At 36.9% G+C, this 16824-nt stretch overlaps 1 protein-coding gene across 1 annotated transcript in view; it reads right to left on the bottom strand.

The window, feature by feature from the left end:
* The window catches only part of SLC35F1 (solute carrier family 35 member F1), a 234330-nt gene that overhangs the window by 14242 nt on the left and 203264 nt on the right, over nucleotides 1–16824 (bottom strand). The window contains exon 7 of the mRNA XM_042818195.1: nucleotides 11461–11615. Coding sequence (XP_042674129.1) covers nucleotides 11461–11615 — 155 coding nt within the window. The remainder of the gene's footprint in view (nucleotides 1–11460; nucleotides 11616–16824) is intronic.

Below are 16824 nucleotides of genomic sequence, written 5' to 3'. Positions count from 1 at the left end.
ATACCTAGACTAATGCATTTGGAAGCAACTATACCACAGTTGTGTTTGAACTCCTCCCATCTGCTATCACAGATGTTCCCTAACACTTTGGGCTTCATAGCTTTCCTCAATGTCATTCAGTTCTTGTTGCATGATATTTCAATACTTCATTCTACTGAAGGTGCCAAAGCTATTGCTACATTCACTACATAAGTCCAGTCCTCAAACACACTCTCTGGAAACTTCATCAGCAAGTTCCCTCTGGCAAACTGTTTATGTTGGCATGTTATCTTGTCCTTCATCCTCATTAGTTGTTATCTTACTTACAATCTTTATAGTGCTAATCCTGTACTTAACTGATACTTTTATACACTGCACCACAGAAAAGTCTTACAGATTGAATCTACCATTTGTCTCTTGTCTAGGAAAATCTGTTAAGTTATGAGACTGATAAGATTTAGAGTGGCATGGTTTACCTTTTGTGAAACTGGTTACATTTTAACTAGTTTTCCATTTATCTTCATGACCCTAATAATTTTTCCCTGATGTCTACTTCTCATTTTGGTTTATTACGTACTTCGTAGATAATTCTTCCATCTATATTCCCTAGCTTGGAAGTATTCAGATCATTGTATTCTCTTCCTACTTCCAATGCAGTAATTCTTATTTCTATTAATCACTGTGCATTGTCATAACATTTAACTCTCATCCTTACTGAATGCAACAGAGGGTTCCCATTTAGTTTTGGTCTCTCCTGTCTCTGCACAGTGAAACTATCCTGTCCACAGACAAGAACAGCTTTTTGCTGTTAGTTTAGCTTTCTTCTTTATTGCAAAGTTTAGTTTATCTTTTCTTGCAATCATTATTTACTTCTTTTCCTTTTTACCTGTACTGTATTAGGTTTTTTTCTCAATTTCTAACATTTTTAAAGAGATTTTTTTTGGTCCTCAAAGATGACAAAAAGAAGACTCTTGAAGACTTCCTAACAGTGACTAAAATATCCTACTGCTTGGACTGAAAGTACATATCAGTGAGATCTCCTGACTGATGTTATGTCTGTCTATTGGCCCATTCCTTTATTTCTGTAGGAAATACAAGGTCATTTTGAAACTTCAAAACTATCTGTCTGCAGCATACACTGATTTGGATGGCAGGAGGCACAACTGAACTAAGCACTTCATCCACTTAATCAAAATACCACTATTTTTTTTCTCCAGTAATTAAATTACTTGCCACATTGTCAGAAGCTACTTAGGACACAAGCAAGTCTCTTCCATACCCCCTGGCTTGGGTAGTTGCCAGATTACTAAACCTTGCCAACCTTTCTATTTAGTTATTTTAAGTCCATTCATTTGCTTTTCCATGCTTTTCTTTCCAGTGGCAATGGAGAATGTGAATATACAGACATAACCCTCAACTTCCTATTTTGTTTCCGTAGTCACTTTTGGAAACAAGAAATTATTCAATTCCACAAGAGATCTCAAACTGTATAATAGAGGTATTTGTATTTAACTCTTACCCTTCACTTTCAAAGATCATTCTATCTCTGTTTTTAGGAAAATTCCAGCCCTTGTTTCTACTTCTGTTTTAAGTGGAAATAACATTCAATTAATAGAATCATAACTTGGAAATCTTTCCTTTTTTTTTTTTTTTTTTTTTTTTTTTTGTAGCTGAAACATGTTTAAGCTTTTGAATACTACTGCTGCTTTGTCAATTCATGACTTTTTTCAGCTGTCACCTCCGGACTGCAAAATATTGCTGAGGTAACCTGATGCTTTAATTGTACTTGTCAAAAAGAGTGCTTTACTTGGGAAATGCTGAGATTCTCATTTAATTTGATTTTTATGTTTTTCCCCACAACTATGCCTAAGCCTCTTCAGGTTTTTTTTTTTGTTTTTGTTTGTTTGTTTTAATCATATTTATTGAGCTTTTCATTTAGAAAAGGTATGTTTCCGTCCACCTCATAAGGATCCAGCTTAGTAGGATGTCTTCGTTATATCTTTCTGTCTTCACTTTTTATTATAATAAAGTATAAGGTAATATTAAAAAGAAAAGGTTAGAGAATGCATGTGTGACTGTGATTTAACCTCAGCAGGTAGCTCAACACCACACACCTGCTTGCTCACTGCTCCTAGTTGGGGTGGAGTAGAGAACAGGAAAGGTAAAAGTGCATGAATTTGTGGGTTGGGATGAAGACAATTTACCAAAGCAAAAGTAATCTGAAAGCAAAGCAAAACAAGGAACTGATTTCCTGCTTCCCATTGGCAGGCAGATGTTTAGACATATCAGGAAAACAGAGCTCATCACGTGCAATGTTTTATTGGGAAGAAAAACGTCATCACTCCAAACATCCACCCTTGTCCTTTACCAAAGCTAATATTACTGAGCACATGTCATGGGGTACGGAACACCCCTTTGGTCAGAGTCAGCTGTCCTGGTTCTGTCTCCTTGTGCACCCCCACAGGAAGACAGAACCAGGACTTTGCTGGCAGGACAGCACAGGGAGCAGGAAAGTCCCTGAGTCTGCACAGCACTGCTCAGCGGAAGTTTAAAAACCCACGTTTTCCTCAATAATGCAAAATACAGCATCATACAAACCTCTACAAAGAAAATTAACTTTTTCCCAACCAAAACCATGACAGTAGGTCAGATACGGGTGTTTTTGTTAGACTGCTTTTGCTTTGGAAATTTATTCAGACCTTATTCTTGTTTTCTGTTATGTATTTCTATTACTCCTCCCAAATTTCATTTTTCAGTCCATGCTCATCAACACCTTCAAAACTCATATGGTTTTGCTGAAGATTTGCTATGCAGAAGTTAATTATTTCCAATAGCAATTATTTCCAATGAAGATTTCTACTAATAAGTCTGCACTTTCATGCTCAGAAATTATGAGCACTTCACCTTTACTTTCCACATGACTCATCACTACTTTTTCCAAAACACTATTTATTTCATTTAGGATATTACAATTAATCTTCATAATGTGATCTGTAGTATATCAAAGATATCTCTGAACAACGTTTTCCATCTTTTGAAAGTCAAAACTAATTCAAAGCAATCTGAGGTGACAGTTACTTATCTAAAAGTTTTTAAAGCCCACTGTTATTGCACTTGGCTTCTTGCATTTCTTTAAATTAACAATGGCAATATCCATTTATTAACTCTCAATGAAAATGATGGATGGAGAATTAACTGCTAAACACACTGTTGCATGTCTCACCAGTATAACTATTGTTTTCCTCCAGCTGCTGTAGTGCTCTTATATTTAGAGTGGGTGGGACTCCCTCTTCTGATTGAGGACTGCTGTAACTTCAAATTATAAAATGTAAAAGTGTTTAAATTACACTCTGGCCCCAGTTCTCTAAGCATTTTTCTCAAGTTCCCAAAACACTGCTCCTCCTTTCCCACTGCTGCCAACAAAGCACTGAAGATTTGGGAGTGACAGACTCAGTATTTTGCATGCTGTTGAAAACCCAGAACCCGTGAAGAACTGCCTTCTTCAAGCAGCTCAAGTATCTTTCTTTTCATTCATGCTCAACTCACTCTCAACAATTCTTGGACAATTCTTGGAATTCTTGTTCAAGAAAATTAAGGTGGACTATTTTATAATCATAATTGAAAGTATCAACCATAAGTGTAAGACCTTATAGAGAAATGTCAGTGTTGGAAACTGACAATCTTCCCCTTTATTTTGTATAAAAAATTGGAGGAAACAAATAGGTTTCATGCTAGGACTTAAAAACTTAATTTTTGTTTGAAAAATAACAACTTCACATTATAAGGCAAGTAAATCACTTTCCCAGTGCCTTATTGGTCAGAGTACCTTAACAACTCATTACAAGCAAGCCTGACCATCAATTTTAGTAGATTACAGAGATATACTGGCTATGTTCTTTCTCTGGGGACTGTCTGTGGATAGGTTGATTCTATATATTTATTTACTAAGTTAACACTTAAACTCTGTTTTCATTTAATGTATTTTGAGTAGTCAATATCCATTAGGCATTTTCCTATCCAATCTAACCAAAGGCAGAACTCAATCACGTACTAATGGTTTTTCACCCTGACTGGCTGGATTGTCAAGTATAAACTATTTCTTACTTCATTCTGAAATTTGCTCTATTTAAAGATTACATGGGTCTCAACTAGACTTAAAACTTTTATACAAAAGAAAATTTACTGGTTTACCTTCCATATGCAGCTACTAAGAAAAGGTATGAACGCACTGAACTGAGATGTTCTTTTGAAACTGCAAACAAATCTTTTAACATTTTAATACCTAAGATATGTAGGGACATGTGATACAAAATATTTAAGAAAGGATATAAAAACATTTTATTCAAATGTTACACGCAATGAAAGCAAGGGTGAAGAAAATGGAAGAAGGGAAGAAGCATTATGCTCATTTGACCACTGATTAAAAAAAAAAAAAAAAAAGAGAAAAGATACCATTACAGAGTTGATAGCCAGTTGTGGAGTAGAAAGGCACAGAACGGTCCTGTTGTCAGTAAATACCATTAACTAGGCATTCACTAAGAACATCCAAATTATAAAAGCAAAAGAATATTAACCCATGCACGGGTAGGAAGATCAGATTCTTACTCTTCTTTTGTTGTAATTCTGAACTATTTCTTGCTTGTGTAAGCAAAAACAAAACAAAACAAAACCAAAATCCTAATCTGAAATGAAGTAAAACCCAAAGCTTTTTCAATACACCAAAAACTGTTATTTCTGAAACAAAGTGTGCCTGCTGGAGACTGGCAACTACTGACTGCAACTACTGGATTGTCTTCACGTCAGAAACCTGGGAGCCTTAAAAGCTTTTCCTTGGGGTTGCAGCCTGCCTAACATCAGACCTGAGATTGGTTCTCTGACTTTCAGAATCAACGAGCTGTATAACTCATGCTTTTATGTGACTGACAGTTTCTAGTCCCAGAATATGTGGCTGAAAAGTCTGGAAACTATGTTCTGCTCATCCGATTAGATGAGCAGGCAAAACAGCACTCTGACTGGGAAATGCAAGGTTGCTTCATATTAAAAAGTATATATATTTTCATTTAGCATTTTTGTTTTGATAATTAGGTATTTCCAAGAAAAATGCATTTTGCTGGAAAACTCCTAATTGGTTCTGTTGCGTACAGACTTCTTACACGAAACAAAAAAGTTAAAAACCATCCCAACATATAAGTTCTGAAAACATCCCACATACCATTAAATGTACAATGAACTAATAATATCCAAACCAATAATACCAAAAAGGGAGCCTCCAACACACCTTCTGCAATACAAATGCCACTTCTTTTGCGCTCTTTTTCGATAGGTCCAAAAGAGTGAATATTCATGTGGCACTACTTCTGGTCTGCTATCAAAATGTAACGTTGCAAAAAGAAGAAAATCCGTGTTAATGATGCAGTGTTTTCAGGTCAATGCTACAGCTGTGCTGCTTTGTTAAGCATCTACTGTCAGATTGTGCAAAATCTTGATAGGAGTAATTTTGCTTTCTAGGTTATACTCCCTTTTAATTCAGATTATACTCCCATTTTAATTCAGAGGTTTTTTTTTTTGTTCCATGCCATCCTCTACACTCAAAGAGTAAGCAGATGTTAGCCTTTAGATCCATATATACATACAAGTGTGACCAAAGACACTCCTTACATCCTTCTACCTTGAGGTAGCTATTCAAGTATGGATGCCTAGTTTTCCTACCAGAACTACTTTGTACATTATTGCAATTTGAGGGAGGGAATCCAGAAAGACAAACAAATTTAAATACATGTGAAGAAGTAGCTTCTGAAATGCCACCTAAATGAAAGAAATATACACAGTATAACAGGAACTGAGTTGCTGAAAGACAGTCCTGCTGTAAGAAACTTCATACTCTGTATAAGAAAGGCAAATATGTGTTTAGGTTTGTGGACATTACCAGTGTCACAAACAATTATTTGGTAATGCGATTTCTCCTCATTATTATCAAAGGCTCAGAACCCTTCACCACAATAAAGGCCCAGTGAAATTAAATTCCATTCAAACAGAGAATTTATGGGTCAGGCAGATGGCACGTCTGATTTAATTGCAAACAACATCCTGAAGAACGTGACTGAGTAAGTATTGCTGTAAAAGCTAGTTGCTTGGCCTTCAATGCCTGCTCTGATTGAAATAATGATACATCACTAACAACACCACTGTCATAGTTTAAAATATGCAGGTGTCAATCCCCTAACAAGTGCAAGCAAAGCAAAGGCTCTTACTGACTTCAGTTTATACTTGCAGATGAGTTTAAAAGGACTGAGAACAGCATCTGAAGTATTTTCTCAGCTTTGTCAAATGATTTGGAAAAATCTCTCATATTTATGGTAAAAGTAAAACCACCAAGTGAAAATAAAACTAATAAAGAATAATCTCCCAAACCATACTACTTCTACCTCCTGCTCCCAATCCACTCACATCATAATGAAAAACAGGACTGTTGGAAAGCATTATAATGTTCTTTAGAATTTTTCTTTAAAAGAAGATTTTCTTTAAAATAATTATTTATGCAGATGACTATCTGCTTCTTTCAAATTGTTCATATGCTGAAATAGAGCACACCAAGTTACAACAAAGCATGGTCTTTATCTCCACAGCCATTAAGCTGCGAAGTGTTTTTAAGAACATTCTTTGCATGGTAGACTTTCCTTACTTACGAAAGCGAATTAAAGGCCACTGAAGCCAGCAGAAAATCTCATACTGGATTCAGCAATCTTGGATCAGGATGGTAGAGAAGATACTTTTAAAAGAAGCTCCTAATTAGGAATTAAGGGTTTCTTCCTACTTCGCCTTTATTTCCAATGGGGGCCACAATCTCAGTCAAGCCTACGTACTTCCACAACTCATGTTGCTTAGGATCCATACGGGAAAAAATGAAATTGATATTTAGAGCTCCTCTTCTCTATTATGATAAAAACCACTCTCCCTTATAGCTTGTTTCCAGATGCAATGGAAAGGTTGTCAGCTGCTCCCTTCCATTAAAGAAGCACTGCTGTTAGAACTGGCATTAAAAAGCTATTTCTGGATGCATCAATTAACGAATTTTCAACCAGCACCACTTCAGATTTCTAGTGCTGAAAGGTTTTAAGTATCATGTTTAATTGTGTAGCCAAATTCTTTGACAGTGTTACTGTTCATGAGATATATGACTTCCTTATTATGAAATATATATATTTTTTTCAGTTGGAAATTATTACTATATGCAGAAATTCTGATTTTTTTAATAGCTAAATCTTGGATAAAATAATGAATGATTTTGCCAAGGCAGAATACTGATGCAGAATCCAGATGCTGCCTGGATTGCTAGGTAATGATAAAACACAGTGTGACCTGCTAGTGCAGAGCATAATCAGTATGCATGCTCTAGTTGGTGGAAAACATAAAATGAGCTGCTTAGATCATTTAATGAGAATGCAAATTGCTTAGAATGACTAAAGCACAACATAAGCTTGCAAATGAAAACAATGAACTCTAAAAATTCACATTAAAATAAAGCCAAGGCTGAGGATAAAATGCAAAAATTAACACATTCTAAGCTGAAAAATAATAGTTACATTAAGGATCCAATCCCTTACAGCTGGAGAGTTGGCCCTGAATTTCCCAACAGCTCTGGCATTAGTGTACTGCCAACAAATAAAGGCTATTTCAGCCTCTGACAAAGCAAGGGCTGTTCTGTTACTCAGAATTTGAAATTTCCTGCACACTATGAGTAGACACCCTCATACACAGCATATCTCTCATTGCATCCTCCTGTTTGGTTTCAAAGCTGTTTATTATCAATTATACACATTTACCATAAGCACAGGTGAAACCCAGCCAGCAAAACAGACCCTAGGCTCTGCTGCACAGGTTCATTCTGCACACTGGGAGGGCACTGGACGCTTCTCCTGCCTGTGCTTGGTGGGAATGAGTCTTATGCAGGCTGACTTCAGTACTGTTGGGACCACTGATTTTCATAGGGATCAAGAAACCAAAAAACGAGCTTGAAAGACATGAGATGAAGATGGATGCTGTGTTGGTATAGGATGAAATAATAATAATAACAAAACCTTTGTTTTAGAGTTCTGATTGCCTTTGTTTTTCAAAGCAGGAGATTGTTTAATTGTGCTTAAGAAGAAGGTGAAATGAGAAGAGACAGCCAGAGAAGTTTTGAACATTAAAATTGCATAAAATATATAACTGTGGTGAGAATAAAAAAAAAAAGAAAGATTGAAGATGATGAAATGTTTGTTAAACTCTACTGCATTAGCCAATATTCAGCCACCAAACAGGCCAAATATCTTTTCCCATCCAATGGAATATTTGAACTCAGTTACTGATTTAAAAAAAGATCTAAAAACTGAGCTGTAATTTGGGGGCTGCAGATAACCTTAAGAATGAGTCACTACAATCTAGTTAGTATCCATCTTAAGTTGAAAGTCATAAATCATTATGTTTAAATACAACAGCTTCTTGAACAAATAACATATTGAATGATGAACTTATCACCAGTGCTGTGTCAGGTTAACATACTTTATTCATAACTTCTACAGGCCTGAAAACTGCTCAGTACAATACAAAGACACTGGCATACAGGATGAAGGATATAAATACCAGCTGTCCTTTATGCCATGATGTTGCAAGTCTGTATAATCAAAGATAAAATGCTAGCCAATCAAAATACTTCAAATGCAATCTCCTCAGTTTGGTTTCAAAGGCTCTGAGGCCCACTTAAATTTCCTGTGTTTTCCATGGATTTTCATAGAGTTAGTGCTACAGACGCAATAAACTTGTTCATTGATAGAAGCAGCAGCACAGGGAATAACTGTAACTGTTTCTGGTAAGCCTCGTAAAATAATATTCTGCAAGGGGCACTAAACCACTCAGTCGATCCTAATTCAGCATAAAACCTTTTGCTTTCTAGTGAAGTGGGACTTTGCGCATTGGTCAGCACAGCAATAAGCAGAAGGAGCTCTGCATTTGAAGGCGACATACAGCTGGGCTGGGAATGAAACAGCTTTTTTGAAGGTAGAAAACTAGCAAGAGTACACAGTCATAGGTGAACAAGTTTAGATAGTTTAACATATGAGACTTTGTTCTTGAGTGCATAGCATCACATAAAATGATATCTGATAGCAAACCAGAAAGAAAAGTAAGAAATGATCTGTCTAAGGATAAAAACATAGTAACTAAAGAAGTGATCAGATTATTAAGTAGAGTTTTAACTCTGGATACTCTCTCTTAATATAGAGTCTGTTTTTAACTTTTCTCTGCAATTTGAGTTTGAAGGGCATGAAGACAGCTCTGACAGCTCTGGAAGCTGATACTACATTTCAGGTAAAGGTCTTTCTGTCAAGTTCTAACAAAGGTCTTCTCCTTATCAGCACTTCAGCTAGGGAGAACAAAGGAGACACACGAGTTACACAGATTAAATATAAATGAAGAATAAAGTAGACACACACAAGTTATACAGATTACATACAAATAACAAATACAAAACATGAATGAAAAAGTACATAAAATGTTAATATTTATGGAGTAATGTTTACCAAAGAATTTGAGAGACAAGAGCATTTCACAAGTTGATAATGACACAGGGCCCTTCCTGCTTCAAGAGCAGAAGGGACTAACTCAGGAAGGATGAATTTTCTCTGGATAGGAGGAGAACAGAGGAACAGATGGTCCAAACTACAAGGAAAGAATTAAAGACTATTGCTTGCTTTGACTAGAGAATTAGGGGCTGAGAGATGATAATACTGCTCTTTGTTATCTATCAATGTAAAAATGTGAAGGAGACAGAGGTGTTCTTCACGCAAAGGATATTTCTGACCCAATCCATGAGTGGAATTTTACTTTTGCAAAATTGACTTTTTTTTTGGTCATGTTTAGCAAATATGAGCAGAAAATCATCCCAAACATACTGTCTTTCAAGTCTCTCCCTCTGAAAGACTGATTTCGTTAAAACACCACTGCTACTATTTGCAGAGTTAAATTTGTCTGTCCTTTATCGTGTAGTATAAACATCCTTCTTAGAAATACTTGACTAAAATCACCTATTTTATTATGATTATCAAATATTATTAGTGGGGGCTTATAATTCTCAGCTAATACCTAATTTTGAATATTCTGGATTTAAAGTATGGGGCAGAACCAAATCACCATGAAGCAGACCTGTAAAGCAGCAGAGAACATTTGCATTTCAGTTTCTGTATTTGCCTTTCTTCTGCCTAAAGAAAAGAAGAAGCAATGAAGAAAAAGGATTTTGTTTGGGACTGCAAAGATTTGAATTTTCTCTGTCTCTTTCAAATTCACACAGGCACCATTAGTATTACAAAATCTGATTCGGCTTGATTAAGTAATCAGTATTTTTAGGCTTCCATTTACCTAACACTCACATTGGCCACCAATTTAGCTAACAAGTAACCTCCCTCTTACACACAAATGAGATAGTATGAAGCAGTTGTCTCCAGCATCCTGGTGCCACTTTCATATAATAATCACTGTAGGGCTGCTCATTAATAATGCAGTGCAGTCTCTTGCAAATGGAGACCAAATGTGTGGTTGTACAAAACAACCTTTTAAATATTAGAGGAACTGAGAGATAAAAGTTTAACTTCAACATAAATCTGCTGCACATTTTGACATTTTAATGCTGAAAGGCAAGACACTGATTTGGCTGGCTGTAATTCATGGACAGTTATGAGTCATAATTTCAGAATCGTTATGAAATGAAACAAAGCCTCTGTACCTCAAGTGATTTAACAGCTCATCCTAATTTGGCGTTGTCTGCAAACTTACTTTATATACATTTGAATCCTGCATCCAAGTCATTTGTGAAAACATTAAAGGGAATGGCTCTAAAATGAAGCTCTGTGGAACTCCACTACTGACTGGCCACCAGCCTGATGTAACTCCATTTACTTCAATCTTTTGAGCCTAACACATCAGCCATATATATATATATATTGATATGATATGATATATTTGTCTAGCTGTACACTGAGGATTCTGTCCAGAAGGATACTATGAGGGACAGTAGAATCACTGAATCATAGAATTATTTAGTTCAACCCCCACTGTCATGGGCTGGGACATTTTCCATTAGACCAGGCTGCTCAAAGCCGCATCCAACTTGGCCTTGAACATTTCCAATAACGGTGCATCCACAACTTCCCTGGGCAACCTGTTCCAAAGCCTCACCACTCTGATAGCAGAAAACTTCTTTCTAGTGTCTAACCTAAATCTACCCTCTTAGTTTAAAGCCATTATCCCCTGTCCTATCAATACAGGCTCTTGTAAAAAATCCCCCTCCAACTTTCTCGTAGACTCTACTTAGGTACTGAAAGGCCGCTATGAATTCTTCTCATCTTCACATTGAATGGTAGAAGCTCTACAGCTCACCTTCATAGTTCTGCACTGCTATTTGTACAGGCATACAGCTGTTACACAAATGCACCTCTCATTTGCACATACCTTGTAGTGGAAGAGGAATAATCCACAGAAAAGGCTGTATAGGTCAGCTGTGAGTAGGGAGAGGTTGACAGCAGTAGCACTGGTCTTCTTTATGACCACTGGCATAAAGCTGTAGAGGCCAAACATACAGGCACTAAAGCCGACATACAACAAGCCTGCAGAAGAGAGACAACAAGAGTGACCTTTCACAGCCTGTAGAAATGACTTATGCTGGAGGGAATAAGGATCTATTTTACAAAAGAATACTTTTTCAAAAAAATATGGATTCAGATTATTAAAAGGCATATATGTAAATATGTATGTATTTGTACACTAGGAGCATTATCCTAAATATATATGAAAACTAGAGAAAGCCACATCTATTCAGTATTGAACATTTGGTACGCTCCCTGTGATTCCCATAACAGCAGTGCTATTTTAAATTGGTGTCTTATATTGCTAGCAAATATCCCAAATTCAACATAAATTCAGGTGAAATTACATATTCAGACATATCAAATCTAGTCTTTTAAGAAACAACTGTCCCCAGAAGCCACTGAGTTCCACTGATCGGAGGGAGCACACAGCATTTTCTAGGAATCAGCCCACAAGATGTATGCAAAAGTACTTTCACAATAGTTAATAAACCAACAGATAAACATGTGAGGAGAGCACTCAAGTCAGTTTTGCACCAAACTTGACAAATCACAGTTTTGTGCCTCCATTCCCTACTACTTGTTGTCAGACTTCCTTAATAAAGCTTTCTGGTGCTGAGACTGCTCCTTGCTACGTGCTTACAGACTGACTCACACAATTAGATTGTTAGAGGCTAATATAATAAAAATATATTACAGTAAAAATCTAATTTCATTTTAAAAACTAAATAACTAACTAAATGACTTACTGGGAAAGAATTCATCCCTTCAGTTATTACTTGATAAATCCCAAGGCAAATAAATCAATGAGAAGTTAAAAAAACAGCAAACACTTCACTCATCTGTTATAATGCAAATGATAATTCTTAGGCTGATATATGCTGCAGAATTCCCAGCTGGTGTATGCATGAACCTAAATTTGGACACATGCCAGCTTTTCAGAGCACGTGATTGACTACATGTTGCAGAAAATCTGATTGCCAAAGTCCTGAAAGGAATTAGTAGAAAATAAAAACATAAGCATAAAACAGAACCCGAAGTCCTTACAATGTTCCACATAGTTAAAAACTCTTTAGAAAAGCCATCTAAAAGACAAAATCAACTGTGATAGCTTTAATTCCTCTGAAGCATTTGAACTGAAGTATACATTAACCTGAAACAAATACAGCACTCAGGAAATGTCACTGTCCATATATCAGTTTCTATGGCATAATAACAAATCAGCATTTATATTCAGAATGTGTATAACCATGGTAAGAGCTGCTTTTATTAAAAGGTAGCCATTTTTTAAGGTGCACGTTGTATATGGCAGAGTTGCTTTATACAAAATCTGGAATTCTTCTGCAGTAGTAGATTGCATCAAATGGAGCACAGTTTTGATCAATGAGAAATTGTATGCAGACGACCATTAAGTTGGCTTTTCTTTCAGTCTTAAGTCAAGAACAGGCCAGGCACAGAAACCATTCTGTTCTCTGTCATGGTTTAACCCAGCAAGCAGCTAAACAGCACAGCCATTCATTCACTCACACCCCCTCCTCCCAGTGGATACAGGAGAGAACTAGGAAAAAAAAAAGTAGTAGAAGTCCTGGGTTGAGATAAAAACTATTTGCCAAGACAGAAAAAGAAGACAGAAATAATAGTAATGATAATAATATATAGAAAACAAGCAATGCACAACACAATTTCTCACCACTTGCTGACCAATGCAGTCAGTTCTTGAGCATTGGCTGCACCCCCAGCCAACTCCTCTCAGTTCTGTGCTTTTTTCTCATGATGCCACTTAGTGTGGATTATCTCTTTGGCCACTCTGGGCCAAACTAAAATGTCCTTGACTCTGTACAGCACTGCTCAGCTAAAACATCAATGTGTAATCAACATTGTTTTCCTCTGCTATAGCCAAAATACAGCATCACATCAGACTCTATGAAGAAAATAACTCTGTTTCAGCTGAAAACAAGACAGTTTTCATGTCAGCATTCTCAAAGTACAGTCTGAAAACCACCAGCTGGCCCACCAAGCCCGTTAGTCCTTTCGGATTTAACAGGCATATTCAAGTGTTTTGAAGGGTTACACTCTCAATTACAGTATAGTTTTATACTGCTGTCTTGGTGTTCATATTCTTTGGCAGGCAGTTACATGCATTCCACAGGTTGCTTTTCCAAAGGGCATTTCAATATCAGTGGAAAGCTTTTTAAACTGTATTTGTCTTATCAGAGGTAAATGTAAAGTGGCATTTTACTTACAGTGTAAAAATGCAAGCAATATGCACCAGATAGATAGCAACTATTGGTGACAATAATCAAGATGGAAGTAACGTATGATTTTCAGATAGCGTTTCTAGAAGCCGAGTTTTCACAACAGAAATATGTTTTAATTCAAAGGCTTTCAGTCTCAGCTTCCTTGAGTGCCACTGCAGTGCTAATGGCAACCTTGGGAATCACCACTAGTGCTGAAGACCCAAATGCCAGAACATGTGCCTAGCCAGGCACTGAGTCACCAGGACTGACTGCCTGAAGCAGGCATGGGAAAGAAGGAAACTGGAAAGCTAGAAGGTGCTTTTGCAATGATCTGCTCATGAACTTAGCTGTTTTAAGCCCCGATAAATTCATCATTCAGAACTGCATGCTTTGAGATACTGTCCTGGTCTGAAGGATTAATATGTATGAAGGTGGCTGTGGGTAGGATTTGCTACACTTAAGTCTGGACACATACTGGGGATTGGTGCCCCATGAGGAGATTTGGAAGTTTTAGGGTGCTGGTTGTCTAACCTCTTTTAAACACCAGCTTTAGCACAGTATGATTTGTGTCATGCCTAATTCTTTCTGCTCGTGATAAAAAGATTCTGTCCAACTACATCAGTTATCCACATCCCAGATGTCTAAAGCTGGTGCAAGGAATCCTATCTTTACTTTCAGCGCTCATCCTGATGAGCAATGTCACCACTTTTGCATGGTTGAGAGCGAGTGTGTGGTGAAGGTCAGAAATGGGAACACAGGATCATAGAATTGTGCGGCAATTCAGGTTGGAAGAGAGCTCAGCGGTCTCAAGTTCAACCCCTGCTTACACCAGACTCAGCTGTGAGATCACACAAAGTTGCTCAGGGCTTTGTTCAGACTGACCGCTAATGTCGGCACAACCTCCCTGGGTAACTTGCTCCACTGCCTGCCTGCTGTCAATGTGAAAAAGGTTTTCTTCTTATCCATCTTGAATCCATTATATCAATTTCTTCTTGTTGTCTATCCTCCTTCCATTGCATTATGCTCTGCACTAATGTGAAGACCTTAGCTCTGTCCTTCTAACAGCCTCCTTGTGTATAGCTATTTGAAACTTTCTCTTCTGCAGGCTCAACAAGCCCCAGTGCCCCAGTATATCCTTACATGTCTTAAGATAGGGCATCTTCACAGAAACAAGCAAGACCTACCCCCATGGACTACTCTAAGGAGTCCCAACAAGACTAACATGCCTTGGGAACTCTTCTTTCATCTGAGTGTGTTGTTGTATGTTCCATGTTCTAGACCTGACATTTTTAATCCAAAAATTATTGTTTCCTTGCATGAAATTGAATCAACCGTTCTTTTTACACTGATCCTTTGAAGTAAAGAGTATTCAAAAGCATTCAGATCTTCTGTAACATGGAACACCTCCCAGGATCATCAAACTGGCTTTTTGAACAAAAGCGTTTTTTGTTTATTCGTTATTATTTCATGTGTTATTCTACAATCATGTCCTGGTCTTCCTTTAAACCGTTCAATTGGCATGATATAATCATTCTCTGTTCAATGAGATCCTCAGCAATTATTAACATTTAAACCTTCGAAGATTTAAATAGAGCTACACTGATTTATACTAACTGCAAAGATGATACAATGTATTGAAGGAATTTTGAAAATTAAAATCATGAGGGCCCCAGTCTGTTTTAAGCACATTAGACAAAGATCATAGAATCATAGAATTGCTCAGGTTGGAAAAGATCTTAAAGATCATTGAGTCCAACCGCAACCTAACCATACTACCCGAACTCTAACAAACCTCTGCTAAATCATGTCACTGAGCAAATTGGTTGGCTTTAGATCTTTATATTCCAAATTCATTTGCATTTTGCATCAACTGAAAGGTTGCTCGTACATTCTTCATGACACAATTATGGCAGATGGCAACGGGCCACCTTGAGTTATTTATTAGGTTGCCTGCTGTGACTTTAACATTGCCATTGAGAAGGCTGGTGATTTAACTCCGTTGTTCTGCAGGTTTAAGTATGCTATAGTAGATAACTACTTAGGACAACGCTGTGAACACCCTGACATAGATTTGTCAATAACTACTTGACAGTTTTGTATCACTGTCAATACAATAGAAAGCACAACAAGTAGGTGTGTAGGAAGCCAGAAAGAACAAAAAAAGATGTAATTATTGCAAATTCATCTGTGTTTAACTGCACAATTTTTACATACGTGATGACCTTGCTAAGATGGTCTCATTGACTAACTTTTGATGACATTTTAATGTCATAGACAAAATTTTATTTTAATGGCGCATTCCACTGATACTGAGATACAAAAGAACTCCTAAGAAAGTATATATGACATTTACATGTATAGTAAGTAAACTCATGATGGCCATTGCTAGTTCCATTGGTATCGGATTAACTATGTCCCTGAACTCCTTATCATGAAGTATAAACAAACAGTGCTGCAGTTATGCTAACAACTGCAGTTTAAAGAAGGACAATACATTTATAGGATGCAGTTGAGCATAGTTCTCCATAGACAGTGTAATTGATGCCATCTAGTACTACAGCACAACCATCAAATCTCCTATATGGAATATTTTATGGAAGATGCACTCTTTTTAAATAGGATAATGAGAGGAAATGTTGAAGTCTGTTTAAAGAAAACAGTAGTGAAATCCAAGAGTTGTATTTCCTATTCTCAGGGATTCCCACGTAGTCAGTTGCCCTTGCACACTTCCAAGTTTTTATCTTGATGTTCATTCTAATACTAGCTAACAAGCCATTTCCAATGGATTGCCAAAACTTGAATTCCCTGGTCTGTATTATTAGCACTCATTTTTTTCTTCTATTGTTGTAAATGCTAAAAGAGTAATTACAGGGACTCATGTTCAAAATGTTGATTTCCTTTCAAAGCAAGTAAGTTGTTGGACTAATTAGAAGGGAGTCTTAGATCAGAAACTCAGCTTCCCAAGTGAAACGGGAAAATGAAATTCACTGACT

The sequence above is a fragment of the Centrocercus urophasianus genome, unplaced genomic scaffold (assembly GCF_019232065.1).
Source record: "Centrocercus urophasianus isolate 14NV4802_14NV808 unplaced genomic scaffold, USGS_Curo_1.0 seq_10, whole genome shotgun sequence".
Lineage (NCBI taxonomy): Eukaryota > Metazoa > Chordata > Aves > Galliformes > Phasianidae > Centrocercus > Centrocercus urophasianus.
This window is presented reverse-complemented; position numbering and strand designations above follow the sequence as displayed.